The sequence below is a fragment of the Buceros rhinoceros genome, unplaced genomic scaffold, assembly GCF_000710305.1.
Source record: "Buceros rhinoceros silvestris isolate BGI_N320 unplaced genomic scaffold, ASM71030v1 scaffold7723, whole genome shotgun sequence".
In the NCBI taxonomy this organism is placed as follows: domain Eukaryota; kingdom Metazoa; phylum Chordata; class Aves; order Bucerotiformes; family Bucerotidae; genus Buceros; species Buceros rhinoceros.
Window position 1 is genome coordinate 60,609 of NW_010405334.1, and position 12,568 is coordinate 73,176.

Here is a 12,568-nt window from a genome sequence, read left to right on the forward strand (position 1 = left end):
GAAACCTCCGCAACCACTGCTCTTAATAAGGCTTTGTTAATTTTAAGTCATGAGCACTGCAATGAATAGGAAGTGGTAATTTATGAGCCCAGTGCAATAGTTTTTGTTCTATCCATGAAATGGATCCATCATTTTAAAGGATGTCAGTGATGAAATTGGGAGATAAGACTATTTCTTGTTCAAAGATGGGTGTCTTAGACCATTTATTTAAATAGGAACATCACATGACTTATTTTATTCATGACTTCTAGTCTATTGAACCTGCAACCAGGCAGGGTTATGTTTCCTGATAACAAAGCTGGTGAAGGTTATAGAGGAGCTGCTGAGGGGAACTGAGGTTGTTTAACGTGGAGAAGAGGAGGCTCAGGGTAGACCTTATTACTCTCTACAACTACCTGAAAGGAGGTTGTAGTGTGGTGGGGTTCAATCATTTCTCCCATGTAACAAGCAATGGGACCAAATAAAATGGCCTCAAGTTGCCTATGGGGAGATTTAGCTTGGATATTAGGAAGAATTTCTTACAGAAAGGGTTGTGAAGCATTGGCACAGGCTGCCCAGGGAAGTGGTGGAGTCCGCATCCCTGGAAGTGTTTAAAAGACGAGTAGAAGTGGTACTTTGGGACATGGTTTAGGGACCCTGGCGGTTCAAGGGTGTACAGCTGGAAGCGTACAAGTTCGATGATCTTGAGGGTCTCTTCCAACCTGATGATTCTGTGTGATTCTGTGAAGTTTTTATCATCTATTTTAATTAAGTTTTCGGTTGTCTTCAATTTGGAGCTCCTGTGGTAGCTTTTAAATTTAATTTTGCTATTGTTACAGTCATCTGTTGTTGATTACTGTGGCCTTTCAGCCTCTCTTAAGTGGTCTCTGAGCAACCCAGTTTGGGAATCTTTTAGCAATTTACAGTATTTTCAGCATAGGGTGGTAGTATATGTAGGGTTTTTTCCTGGTTGATTCATTCAGTACTGCAGCTAGACAGCTGTGGCTTTGTTTGTGAGGAAGAAATTTTCTTAGGGTTACTAAATTTTTCTTAGGGTTACTAAATTTTTCTTAGGGTTACTAAATTTTTCTTAGTTTTCAAGTCTTGACTAGAATAAAAAAGTAATATGTATATAAGGAATATGAGTCGAGTTCTGTAGTTAAAATTAGGAAGTAGCACTCTAGGTTTCTTAGCTGCTCGGAGGGTACCTCAGCGCTCTTTACAACTACGTAAAGGAGGTTGTAGCAAGGTGGGGGTCAGTCTCTTCTATGTGACAAGTGACAGGATGAGAGGAAATGGCTTTAAGTTGTACCAGGGGAGATTTAGGTTGAATACCAGGAAAAATTTCTTTACGCAGAGGGTCATTAAGCATTGGAACAGCCTTCCCAGGAAGGTGGTGGAGTCCCCATCCCTGGAAGTGTTTAAAAGACCTGTAAATGTGGCATTGAGTGACATGGTTTAGGGACCCTGGAAGTGCAGCGTGAACAGTTGGACTCCATGATCTTAAAGGCCTCTTCCAACAAAATGATTCCGTGTTTTCTCAAATCAATGAAAGGATAGTGATGCAAAGTCTCTAGCAAGCATTGTGTTTACAAGAATATGCTTCTTGGGTATTTTAGGCAAAAGCTGTTTACAAGAAAAAAAAAAACCTGCTCTGGCTAAAAGTAATTTTAATTTTTCTTCACCAATTCTTAAGATTCCTTTACGTTTTCCAATACCAGTAAGGAGACAGAGTAGATTAAGCCTGAACTTTTGAAGTAACAGTTAAAAGGGGAAGAGCCTTGTCTTATTAATTCCTCAGAGAGACAAAAACATAAGGCAGAAATTCAAGACTGGTGGGGTTCTTTTGCTTTGTTAGGTGACTTTTCAGGATGTAGGCATCAGTGTTGTTCTAGTAAGATAAATCTTTCAAGAACTACTTGGTAGAAAGGATATGAAGTGTTGCTATTAATGAGTGTGAGTAGTCAGAACAATGATAAGAATATCTCCGTGTTGCTTAATTTAATGATTAATGAGGTGGCAAGTAGAACAAGTTGGACAGTCCCAAGTTTGTAGGGGAAACTGCAAAGGTAGAGTGGAATGGATGCTGAAAACATAGAAAGGTATGGAGAAGCAGGCAATACCTAGAATAAAATTTCAACTCTGGGGATGTGCATGCAGTGATAAAGAGAATTGTCGTAGAATGTTTTTAAATTTCTGGACAAATGAAGTAAGACTTCTGAGAAAGGAGATTGATGATGTGGGATCTGAAGAGAAACAGCAAACAGTGAGCTTTCTTGTGTCATTTGGAGCATACTTATATTTGAAGTCATATCAGAACATCAGCTGAATGGTGTCTGTAGTGTTGAGGACAATTTTGGCCAAGGATGGGAATATTCCAGTTGACTGGCAAGGCAGTGGCTTCCCAGTGTGTCGTGATCTCTTGAGGAGAGATGTCTGTAAATTAACTGTATTTAAGAAAAAGAAAGGAGAACTTAGTCTTGTCTACATATTTTGAGATAGCCAAGTGATCTGCCAGAAGAGGATTGAATTTTGTTGGCTATTGGAAGATGCAGCTTCTCCCATACTGGCTTATGCTGCAGTCATGGGTAGTTGTGTGCTGTGTGAAGACAGAAGAATAAAGAAAATAGCTTTGTAATTAGCTTAAGCTCCAGTTGAGCATCCATTGCATGTTAACACCATCTGCAATGATGCAGGCTGTGCATTGCTAGAGTACAGCCACAGGAACCGTGTCGTCCCTGTATCAGTAAGGGGAATTATATTTCCTGCTTTCGCTCTTGTAGAGGGAGCAGATTCTGATACAGAGCAAGTTGGTAACCACAGTGCTAGAAGGATAACTGGGATTTTCTTCACTGTATGGTTGCTCTTTATTTTATGATACTACTGATCATGATTACGAGTCCCATCAAAATAAATACTCCGCAAACACAGCAAAAGAGATCCTTCTTCTCCTGTTACAGGAAACAGGTTTTTGTCGTGCGTTACTCCACTTCTGTCTCATAGGTTGTATATCGTACTTAGCATTTTGTTGGGGAAAGTATTGTTTATTTAAGGAGATAAAAGGGAAGACTTTTGGAAAGGAACAAGTAGAAGATGAGTTTAAGCAGATATTAGGGAAGCAGGTAATAATCCTTTCTGCGGTCTGCCTAGTTTATGAAGATCAAGTTGTGAGTATCTGCTTCATACATCATTGCCAAACAAATTATGAACATACTGTTCTTTATTTATCTGTTGTCAGAGATGAAGTATCAAGTGCAGCAAATAAATCTTGATTTTCATAAGCTCAGTTGACATACTGGAGCCAGGTAGCATATAACTTTGATCTAATAAGCTGAGCAAATATGATATGGAAGACAAAGAGAGAAAAATGTATATGGAGTTTCTCAACTTTAAATTACATGTAAACAGTGGAAAAGAGAGACGTTCTTTCGCTCTCACCCCCACCTCCTACAGTATCTCTAACTTCTTAAATGAGATTAAATGAATGCCATTTAATTTAAAGCAAAAAACCAAATGAACAGGACAAAAGGTCACCTTAACCAGGGGCGAGGTGAAATGAAACCCTAAAATTAAAAAAAACCTCCTTTAATATGTATGGCGTTGTATCTTTGGTAGAGCACTGTGCTTATTTAAGCAATCTGCCTTGGGCGGCGTTCAGGGAAGAGAACTGGGTGTCCTGAACATTGTCATACACTGAAAATGTTACAGCCAGATCTTTGTCGGGGAGGCATTGATTCAGCTATACGAGCTTCATCAGAGCGAGCAGAACACACAGCCTGTCCCCCTATACGTTTTTTTTCTCTGGCTAAATGAATGCAGGAGCCTCCTCATCAGTTTGTTCTGAAACACTAGATTGTCTTGCTTTACTCTGCTTTTGTTTTAATTAGTGCCTATTTGTTTCTTATTTGGTGAATGCCAGGGGATTGCTTTATAGACTCCAGAATATTGTATGTTTATACTTCACGTGGCAAAATATAGCTGTGTGTTACTTGAAGTAGAAAAATGCAGATTAGTTGTAAAAGTACAGGACTGATGGAGAGATTGTATAGGATTGCGGAGAAGCTCATAAACAAGTGTTTAAAATGCAAGACATCTACAGAAGTAACATGTCCTTAGAATAAATAAAATTTATTGACAAAAATTGAAACAGAAGAGAAAATCAGCAGTAGAGAGAATGAACATGTGAGTTTAAGCAAATCATTTGAGGTGTGCTGAAACAAAATGTTAATAAACTGAGAGAAGTGAGAAGCTCCAGGGATTTTCTCCCCAGGTCTCCATACCTTTCATAGTTTGGTTTTGCCAGTTGTTATCATTGAGTGGAATCTCTTTCTGCAGCTGTTGAGAAGTTCTTTGGTGAACAACAGGACACAGGCCAAGGTGGCAGAAGAGCTGGGTATGCAAGAATTTGCCATCACTAATGACAAGACAAAAAGACCTGTAGCTCTTCGAACTAAGACTTTGGCTGATCTCCTGGAATGTGAGTTAATTTGGTTTTATGCAACTTTTTTTTCCTTGGGCCTTAAGAAAGCCATTAGAAATCCCCTAAATCAATATTAAAAAATCTATGTTCAGTTTTTCAAATGAATTATGCCTATACCTCTGAAAGCCATAATTCTGAACACTAGCCTAGAATTTTGAAGTCTCTTAGAAAGCATGAAGGAGGCACAATTGCAGAGTTGTAGGCTTAGAAATTGAGGGATCGTGATGACTGGGTCGAAAGCATGTCTGTAAAGTTAAAGCTTATAATTTGAGTTGAGCTGTTTAACAGCAGTTTCAATGTTTGATTAGTATGTTCTTGTCACCGTTGGAGATAAAGTATTCCTTGAGCAGGTTAGTATTTCTGTGGCTAATTTCAATGCATTTTAGAAGATTTCAAAATGGTCATTCCACAAGAGGAAGAGGTGCATGGAAATTAAATTATTTTTAGTCCATTGTGGAAGTTTCTGATACCTTCTTTCCAAAGAAAGTGGAAACAGTGATAAATATTCTGCAAAGAAAGTTAATCTGTATCTTGTGTATTTTGATATATTTTTTGAGCCATTCAGACCCCTTGGCTTTTATCAAATCCTCTAAGCAAATGGAAAGAGCACACAAACAAGAGTGATTTATAGCTAAGATGTTTTATGGTACCCAGTAGTGATTTATTTGTAAGTATCCATGGTCTCCTGGTTAAAATGTGAGATTAGAAGTTGAGTATTGTTTCTAGCTCTTTAAATGACTATGTGGGTTTGAGTAAGTCACTTAATCTCTTGGTCAACTTTATTTTTTCCTGTGTGTGCAGGATAATAATACCCTCAAAAGATTATTGCTGTGAAACATTACTGAATATGGTTTTAGAGTACTCAGAGATACTTGTTTCTATAAGTGCAAGCCATTAATGTTCTCCTTGGATGAGTGACAGCAGCTTTTTTTTTTTTTCCCCCAGCCTTTATTGCTGCCCTGTACATTGATAAAGATTTGGAATACGTTCACACTTTCATGAATGTATGCTTTTTTCCACGTTTAAAGGTAAGATCAGTCAGGTTCTTAGTTTCCTGCCACTGTGTTTTAACACATTGTTGCATTTGAGACTCTTACCACAATCTCTCAATCATAAAAGCATCTTTGTGGATTTCTTAAAGGAATTTATTTTAAATCAAGATTGGAACGATCCTAAATCTCAGCTTCAGCAGTGCTGCTTGACTCTCAGAACAGAAGGAAAAGAGCCAGACATTCCTCTTTACAAGTAAGAACTGGCATCTTATGGATATAAGCCAATTATCGGTCTTTCTTGTATATGGAAGAAGATGTGATCAGTCACCCTACATTTTTCCCATAGATGGTTTCACTGAAGTTATTCAAGCCCTTCAGTCTCTCATTGTCTGAAGATAGGAAACATTGAACCAATGTTTTCCAAGCTTTAGATGTTTTAAGCCATTACAGGAAGGAATTACAAGCATTTTACCTTGTGCAGTTGCAAGGGGAAATAAAATTTTTATGTTCAAATAGACATCATTTCATTGACATCATTCTGTATTTGTTCTGTTAATGTAAGGAATGGCAGTATTTTAAATGAAATTAATGGAACAATGGCTGTTTGGGTGTGAAGTCAAGATACCTGTATTCTGTTTTCAGTAATAGTATGAAGTTTCTCTACACTCTGTGTAATTATGCAAGCGTAACAAATTCCTGCGATACACATCCTGCCTGTAGGCTCTGTTTCGAATCCACAGAGTCAGGCAAGACAAGTTTTGGACATTTTCACTGCATAGTGCAGCCCACATTTGTCCTCCTGTTTAGTGATAGAAGAGCTCAGGACAGGGAACCTCTTAACTTAGGCACGTTAGTTAGAGACCTGAAGCTGGATGGGATGAATGTCCCTTTGCTCCGTTGTAAAGTAGCATAATAGCTGCTTCAAAAAGGCAATAATAAACTTAAGATTATTGCACCTATATCCATTCAATTAATGTAGGAACAGGTGCAATGTTAGGCTCCAAAAGAAGAGATAAAGGCTATGAAAGTTCAGGGCTTGGGATGGTGGGATTATTATAGCAAAAACATATGAAGTGTGAAAATCTAAGTGCATTTGTTGCACTTATTGAAGCAAAGTTTTCAGTGAAATGTAGCAGTTTAGTTATAGCGTCAAAGTTCACTTCAGAAATATGATTGCTTGAACACTGCAACTGATGCTCGGCGTATCTGACTCCTCAGTGTCTCTGTATGAGGGCTCATGGCTTTATCTTGAGTGAGGAAGATGAATACAATAAAAATAATTCCCGATTCTTGTAAAACGCACTGACTATCAAGTACCAGATGTTTGTTTTGTTTTGCTGTGATAATAAATTGATTTTTGTAGTACAGCTCAGAGCTAACAATATGCTGTTATCTCCCTATTATCTTGTTAAATTCCTTTTCTTGGGGTTATCTGTTTCACTACAGTTAGTACTAACGCTTTTAAATTTGGGGTGGGGTTTATTTGCTCTTGTTGCAGCGCATAGAGACAGAGTACTATAGTACTTAAAAAATACTTAAAAAATGGATGTGAAATTTCCAAAAAGAAACAAGGTAGTAGACAGAGCTCAAGCTGACAGTGGGGAGAGATTTGGGATGGCAGGAAGAAACAGCAGAAGAAGGAATTCATTGCATGTCTAGGGAATGATCTTTTTCCCCTTTAGATGGTTGTTGATGCATGTCCTAGACTAGCTCAACTGGAAACTTTGGTTTGTGACAAACTGTAACTTTTCAAAGCTGGTGGAAAATTTCTTTGTGCTGTGGTAATTCAGTATGTAGAGTGCTAACATGCCCAATATAAAGCCCTTTTAAAACCTTGCTAACTGCACAACTCTCAGGGAATAAAATTTTAGTGCACGCGATAATCATATTGGTGTGATTATTTGCAGTTGCACAGCTACGCACAATTTATATGACTTTATTACAAGTGTTTTCACAGTCTTTAGGCACTTTGTGTTATAGTTTGCATCTTTGCTGATAGGTTAAAGTTTTTAATTTTCATATGGTGCTCCTAAGTGAACCCAGAGGAATAAATATAACCAATATAAACAAGGTGCATTTTATGTAAATTTCTCCTTTTTATTGTGCACCGTACTGGTAATGTCCGCGTGATTTATACAGGCATCTTTCCACCTTTGCTTTATGCTTTGCACTAATTCCACTATATGTACTGTCCAGACTGAAAGCCTGGTGACGTACGTGCCACAAACAAAATCTGGTTTTCAATACTTCCTGCTTGAATAAATCACATCTTTCTTATTTCAGGACTTTGCAAACAGTGGGACCGTCTCATGCCAGGACATACACGGTAGCTGTTTACTTCAAAGGCGAAAGAATAGGATGTGGTAAAGGCCCAAGGTATAGCGAAAAATTAAGCACATGTTGTTAAAGTGTGGGAGTGTCCAAAATGACTGGCCATGGAGGTAGAGAAGTGTGTGCTTGGCCTTAGAAAAGGAAACCTACAGAGCCTTCTTCAAGCTATCCTGAGTTTCTGCCTCGAATACCTGGAAGAGTTCAACGTCTGTATAGCTTTGCATCTTAAGCTGCTTTAGTGAACTCGTTTACAAGGTGGTTTGCAAATATGTGGCTCTCAGACCAGAAACTGCAGAATGGCTTCCGGGAACTAGTGACTATCTTTGGCTTTGCCACTGGATTACTGTCCAACTTAAGCTAGCAAATTAAGAGTACAAGGCTCTTGGGTTTCTTTTTTCTGATGTTATTACTTCTAGGCATTTTAGAGTGGTTTCTAAAATCATAAACGCTTCAACCATGAACCCCAAAGACCTTATTTTTTGCTACCAAATCTCGTGGTGGTTGTAAAAATACCATTGGTTTTATAGAGTTCACACCTCTCTGATTTTGTTCCTATTTTCTGTTCAACTAAAAGCAAATGCTTCAGTGAAGAATGGACTGGAATATTCTGTTAGTGTTACTGATCTAAGTTTAAAAATATTCTCCTGTAGTGCTGTTGCTCACGTATTTGTGGAAAGGCTGATATATCGTATACTGTGGGGGTAACTAGCTACTGGTTATCCAAAGAGTTTTATTACAAAAGACTAGCTAGTTTTCTACTTGGCCGGAAAGTTTAGATTATTCTGTACAACTTCGATTTCACATAACATGTTTTTGTTTGGCTTTCACAGTATTCAGCAAGCAGAAATGGGAGCTGCAATGGACGCACTTGAAAAATGTAAGATATTTGGATATAAAAAATACAGAGAGATGTAAAGAACATAATTTATACCTTACACCCTTGGTCTTTAGTGAGGTGAGGTCCAGGTTTTGTGGGGGATAAGATTTGAACAGAACATATACATGTTGAATATACAGCTGAATGCTGTCAGCTTCTAAGCATCAGGTTTTCCTGTTAGTACTTTCAAGACAATTTTATAACAGGTGAAGTTAAAAAATGCCTGTTGGTATTATTTTAAAGGAAGTTGAGCAACTGCAGAGGTTCCCACTTACAGGGAACTCTGTGCAGTGAAGTCTTGAGATTTTCTGTGCTTAAATATGCAGTAGGATAAGACTACTCTAGTCTTTGGCATTGTAGTTGTCTCATCCTCTAATTTAGGGGATGAGGAAAATTACTTTTCAGTTGACAATTTAGAAAATAAAATTTGATCTCAGATTATACAGTAGACTAGATTGAAATCTAACATACAGATCCCCAGCCAACATAAGTCAATATGTATCTGTTAAGAACAGCTTATATCATCTGAGGACCTAGTGATCTCTGTACGCATCTCTCAAAGTTATGCACAGGGTAGGCAGCATGGGAGCAGTCCTTCACTGCATTGGAGTCTCAGATGTGAAAGGAGTGAGCGTATGCAAACTTCTTCTACGAGAGAATTTTGGTCAGTTAAGTTAAAGTGCCAGGTGTGGACATACTGTACAAAAACAGATTACAAGCATTTTGTGCAGCAGAAGCTCTATTCAGAAGAACATGGGAAGGTACATTTTTTCCATTTGCTTCCAAAAGTTGCTAAAGGTTTTAAATCTCTTATCTCTGTACCTGGAAATCATAGGGCGTAAACACTTCAGAAGACAATGAATCCCAGTAATTCAGATTTTTTTTATATCCATCTGCTAGGCATATACTTCTCACCACCAGTAAATTTGGCAAGTAGAAAAATGTAACTTCCCTGCTCTGCTGAATATCTGAAAAATGTTGCTGAAGTTTTCTTTGACTGTGTTTTCTTGTGACAGTATCACCACTCAGAGCTGTGAGCTTCATCTTCTATCAGTTCAAGGACTTTAGCTTTTTTCTGATATACTTACTTGTTTGAATACCATGGACCTCTAGAGGTTTCTGCTCCAACCATCCTGCAAAACAGAGCCAACTTTCAAGCTAGGTCATGTTTCTTAGCACCTTGCCAGTCAAGTTTTGACTGTTTTCAGGAATGGAGGCTCCACAGTCCCTATGGGCACCTGTTCTATTACATATGTGTTTGTGGAGGTTTTTTGTTGGGATTTTTTTATGCATAAGTAGTTAACTTCAGGTAAAAGTAATTTTCATGTACCTTTTTATAGATGTATGATAGCCATGATGGATTTATTATACAAATTTCTGTAGTAACATCTTAAATGGGTTATAAGCAAACAGGTTGCCACCAAACTGAGTTTTCAGAGTTCTTAAAGAATCACATTACAGGGACAGTGCTGAAAAAACTATTTTCATTTTATGGTGCACATGAGCAACAAAATATCCCAGAACTCCATTAAAGAAAGCGCTAGTGTTTTTAAAAACAGCAGCAATTTAAAAACAATTTTCTTTTTTTTAGATTGCTTTGTGGTTTAAATAAATACACCGTCCTATGCCTGAGTTGTAAATAACTGATGAATAAACCTTTTATTCCTGTAGTATGTAATAAAAGGCACAAATTTCACCGGACAAGAAAGCAAAGTAGTAGAACATTGTTCTGCTCTACCACAGACTCCTGCAGATTATGTGGCTTCTGCGCCACATTTTGCTTCTCTAGCCAAAAAAATCTGTGCTGCCTGGGACACAGGATGAGGAGGAAAACTCTTGGTGCCAGGGGACTCCTCCCTGAGGAGCCTCAGCTGAATTCTCCCTCGGTAGCCAGCTAGAGAGAGAGCAGTTCTCTGCCAAGACTCCCAAATTTGTTTATGGCTTTAAAGGTCAGTGTAGTAACCTTTTGCATTCATCTCGGACTTGGATAGGTAGCCAATGCTGATCCCAGGGCTCTGTGTGATCCCAGCAGGATTTACTGCCGGCTGCAGGTGCTTCATTTTCTGACTGGATGGAGGGTGCAGGTCTCCACAGCACAGAAACAGAGATGAATGTCAGCACCATGGTCATGCAGAAAATGTCACATTCTGTCAGCTGTGCACTAAACTGAGAGAATTCTGATATTATATATGCTGGTATGTCATATATATTCTGAGATTATATATGCTGGTTTTACAGCCTCAGTTCTAAACTAATGTATGTATGTACCAGCCAAGGGACAAATACCTGAAATCAGAAGCTTCTGTTCCCCTAGTTACTTCTCCATCACCTCGGCCTTGTCTAGTCTGTTTTAGCCCACTCTTCATTCACCCATGCTCTTAGGCTAAGGTAAGGCTGTATTCTGGTACACAGCCAAGCATTAATTTTTTCAGGAACAGATTTTACTGCATTCTGTTTTGCTACACTAGCACTTTCCCATTAGGAATGCTGCCATAATGTGGGACATCTAGTGGATTCTGCATGATCTAAAATAATAATAATAATTAATAATAATAATGGAAACCTCTGTATATTGTTCAAAACCAGTGGCTCATAGTTACAAGACAAAAAGCCCTGATAGCATTGGCAGTAGTCTCACCTTTTTTCAGTATTGACCACCTGTTGCTAAGGGAACAAAATGTAAAATCCAGGTAATACCTGCCCACATTGCTATACCAGGATTTTATAGTTTTATTTTTGTGAGTGTATTTGGCAGTGATCTGTAGCAGGGGAAACAGATGGGGAAGTTATAAAGAAACCAAAGTCTTGTGACACACAGCCCTGGTTTACTATGGATTATTAGAAACGAATGAGTAAAATGGTGATAATATTACTCCCCCACACCTTAATCTCATCAAAGTTCAGGAAAAAAAAAAAAACAAATGAGCCGAGGCTTTCTGTGTTACCAGTTTGTTTATTAATGTAAAATATCTCTCCTTGTGTCAGATAACTTTCCCCAGATGGCCCATCAGAAACGGTTCATTGAACGGAAGTACAGACAAGAGTTGAAAGAAATGAGGTGGGAAAGAGAGCATCAAGAGAGAGAGCCAGATGAGACTGAAGAAGCAAGGAAATAAAAGAACAGCACAGAAGCAGTGGCATATTTACTTACTTAATAACTCTGACTGTGGCCTATGGAGACCTAGCCTAGTTTCTCGCAGATGATGAATGAAGAGTGCCTGTTGATACCAGACAGAAATTCATGATCTCCTCTTAAAAAAAGTGTGTGTATATATAGTCTTTCTTTAGTTTGGTTTTAAGTACAACCTTTGTTTGGCTTTTTAATAAGATTTGTTTTTAACTCCTTTTAATTTTTATGAAAAGTTGTGGAATTATTTTTATTATTTTTACTGTCTTGTATGAAGTAATAAAGTATTAATTTCAAAAGCCTGTAGGAGGAAATGCTGTTTTGCCAGTGACCAGCAAAGTTATTGCACAAACTCTGCTGTGGAGGAGGGAGGTGTTACAAGAAACTAATTCAGCAGAGCACTTAAGCAAGTACTTAAGTTTTGCAGCTATATGTACTTCATGACTCTTCTAAACCAGGTACCATAGTTGTGTGTGGAAGGGAGGGGGTTTTGTCTTGAAATCAGTATTATAAACCTCTAAGAAAAAGGAAAAAAAAAGGTAATTATGAAGGAAGAGCTTTTTTTCTGTAGAGAATGTACAGAGTTTGCAATCATTAGTTTTATTCTCCACTTCTTGCTCTGTCAAACTGGTGTCTACTTTAATGGACTTCCTTGTCTAGAAGACACGAGTGTGACCACATTAGTCAAATGGTGTGTTACAAACTCTATACAGGTGCTGTTCCAGTTTGGGTACAAACAGCTTTTAAGGAACCTAAGGAGGGCGGAATTTGTCCCCAGGCTG

At 38.2% G+C, this 12,568-nt stretch overlaps 1 protein-coding gene across 1 annotated transcript in view; it reads left to right on the forward strand.

Annotated features, from left to right (window-relative positions):
• The window catches only part of DROSHA (drosha, ribonuclease type III), a 71,420-nt gene extending 59,317 nt beyond the window's left edge, over positions 1 to 12,103 (forward strand). The window contains exons 26-31 of the mRNA XM_010133679.1: positions 4,315 to 4,456; positions 5,405 to 5,487; positions 5,601 to 5,704; positions 7,735 to 7,827; positions 8,613 to 8,659; positions 11,645 to 12,103. Of these exons, the coding sequence (XP_010131981.1) occupies positions 4,315 to 4,456; positions 5,405 to 5,487; positions 5,601 to 5,704; positions 7,735 to 7,827; positions 8,613 to 8,659; positions 11,645 to 11,775 (600 nt within the window). The 3' untranslated portion in view covers positions 11,776 to 12,103. The remainder of the gene's footprint in view (positions 1 to 4,314; positions 4,457 to 5,404; positions 5,488 to 5,600; positions 5,705 to 7,734; positions 7,828 to 8,612; positions 8,660 to 11,644) is intronic.
• The last annotated feature ends 465 nt before the right edge of the window (positions 12,104 to 12,568 follow it).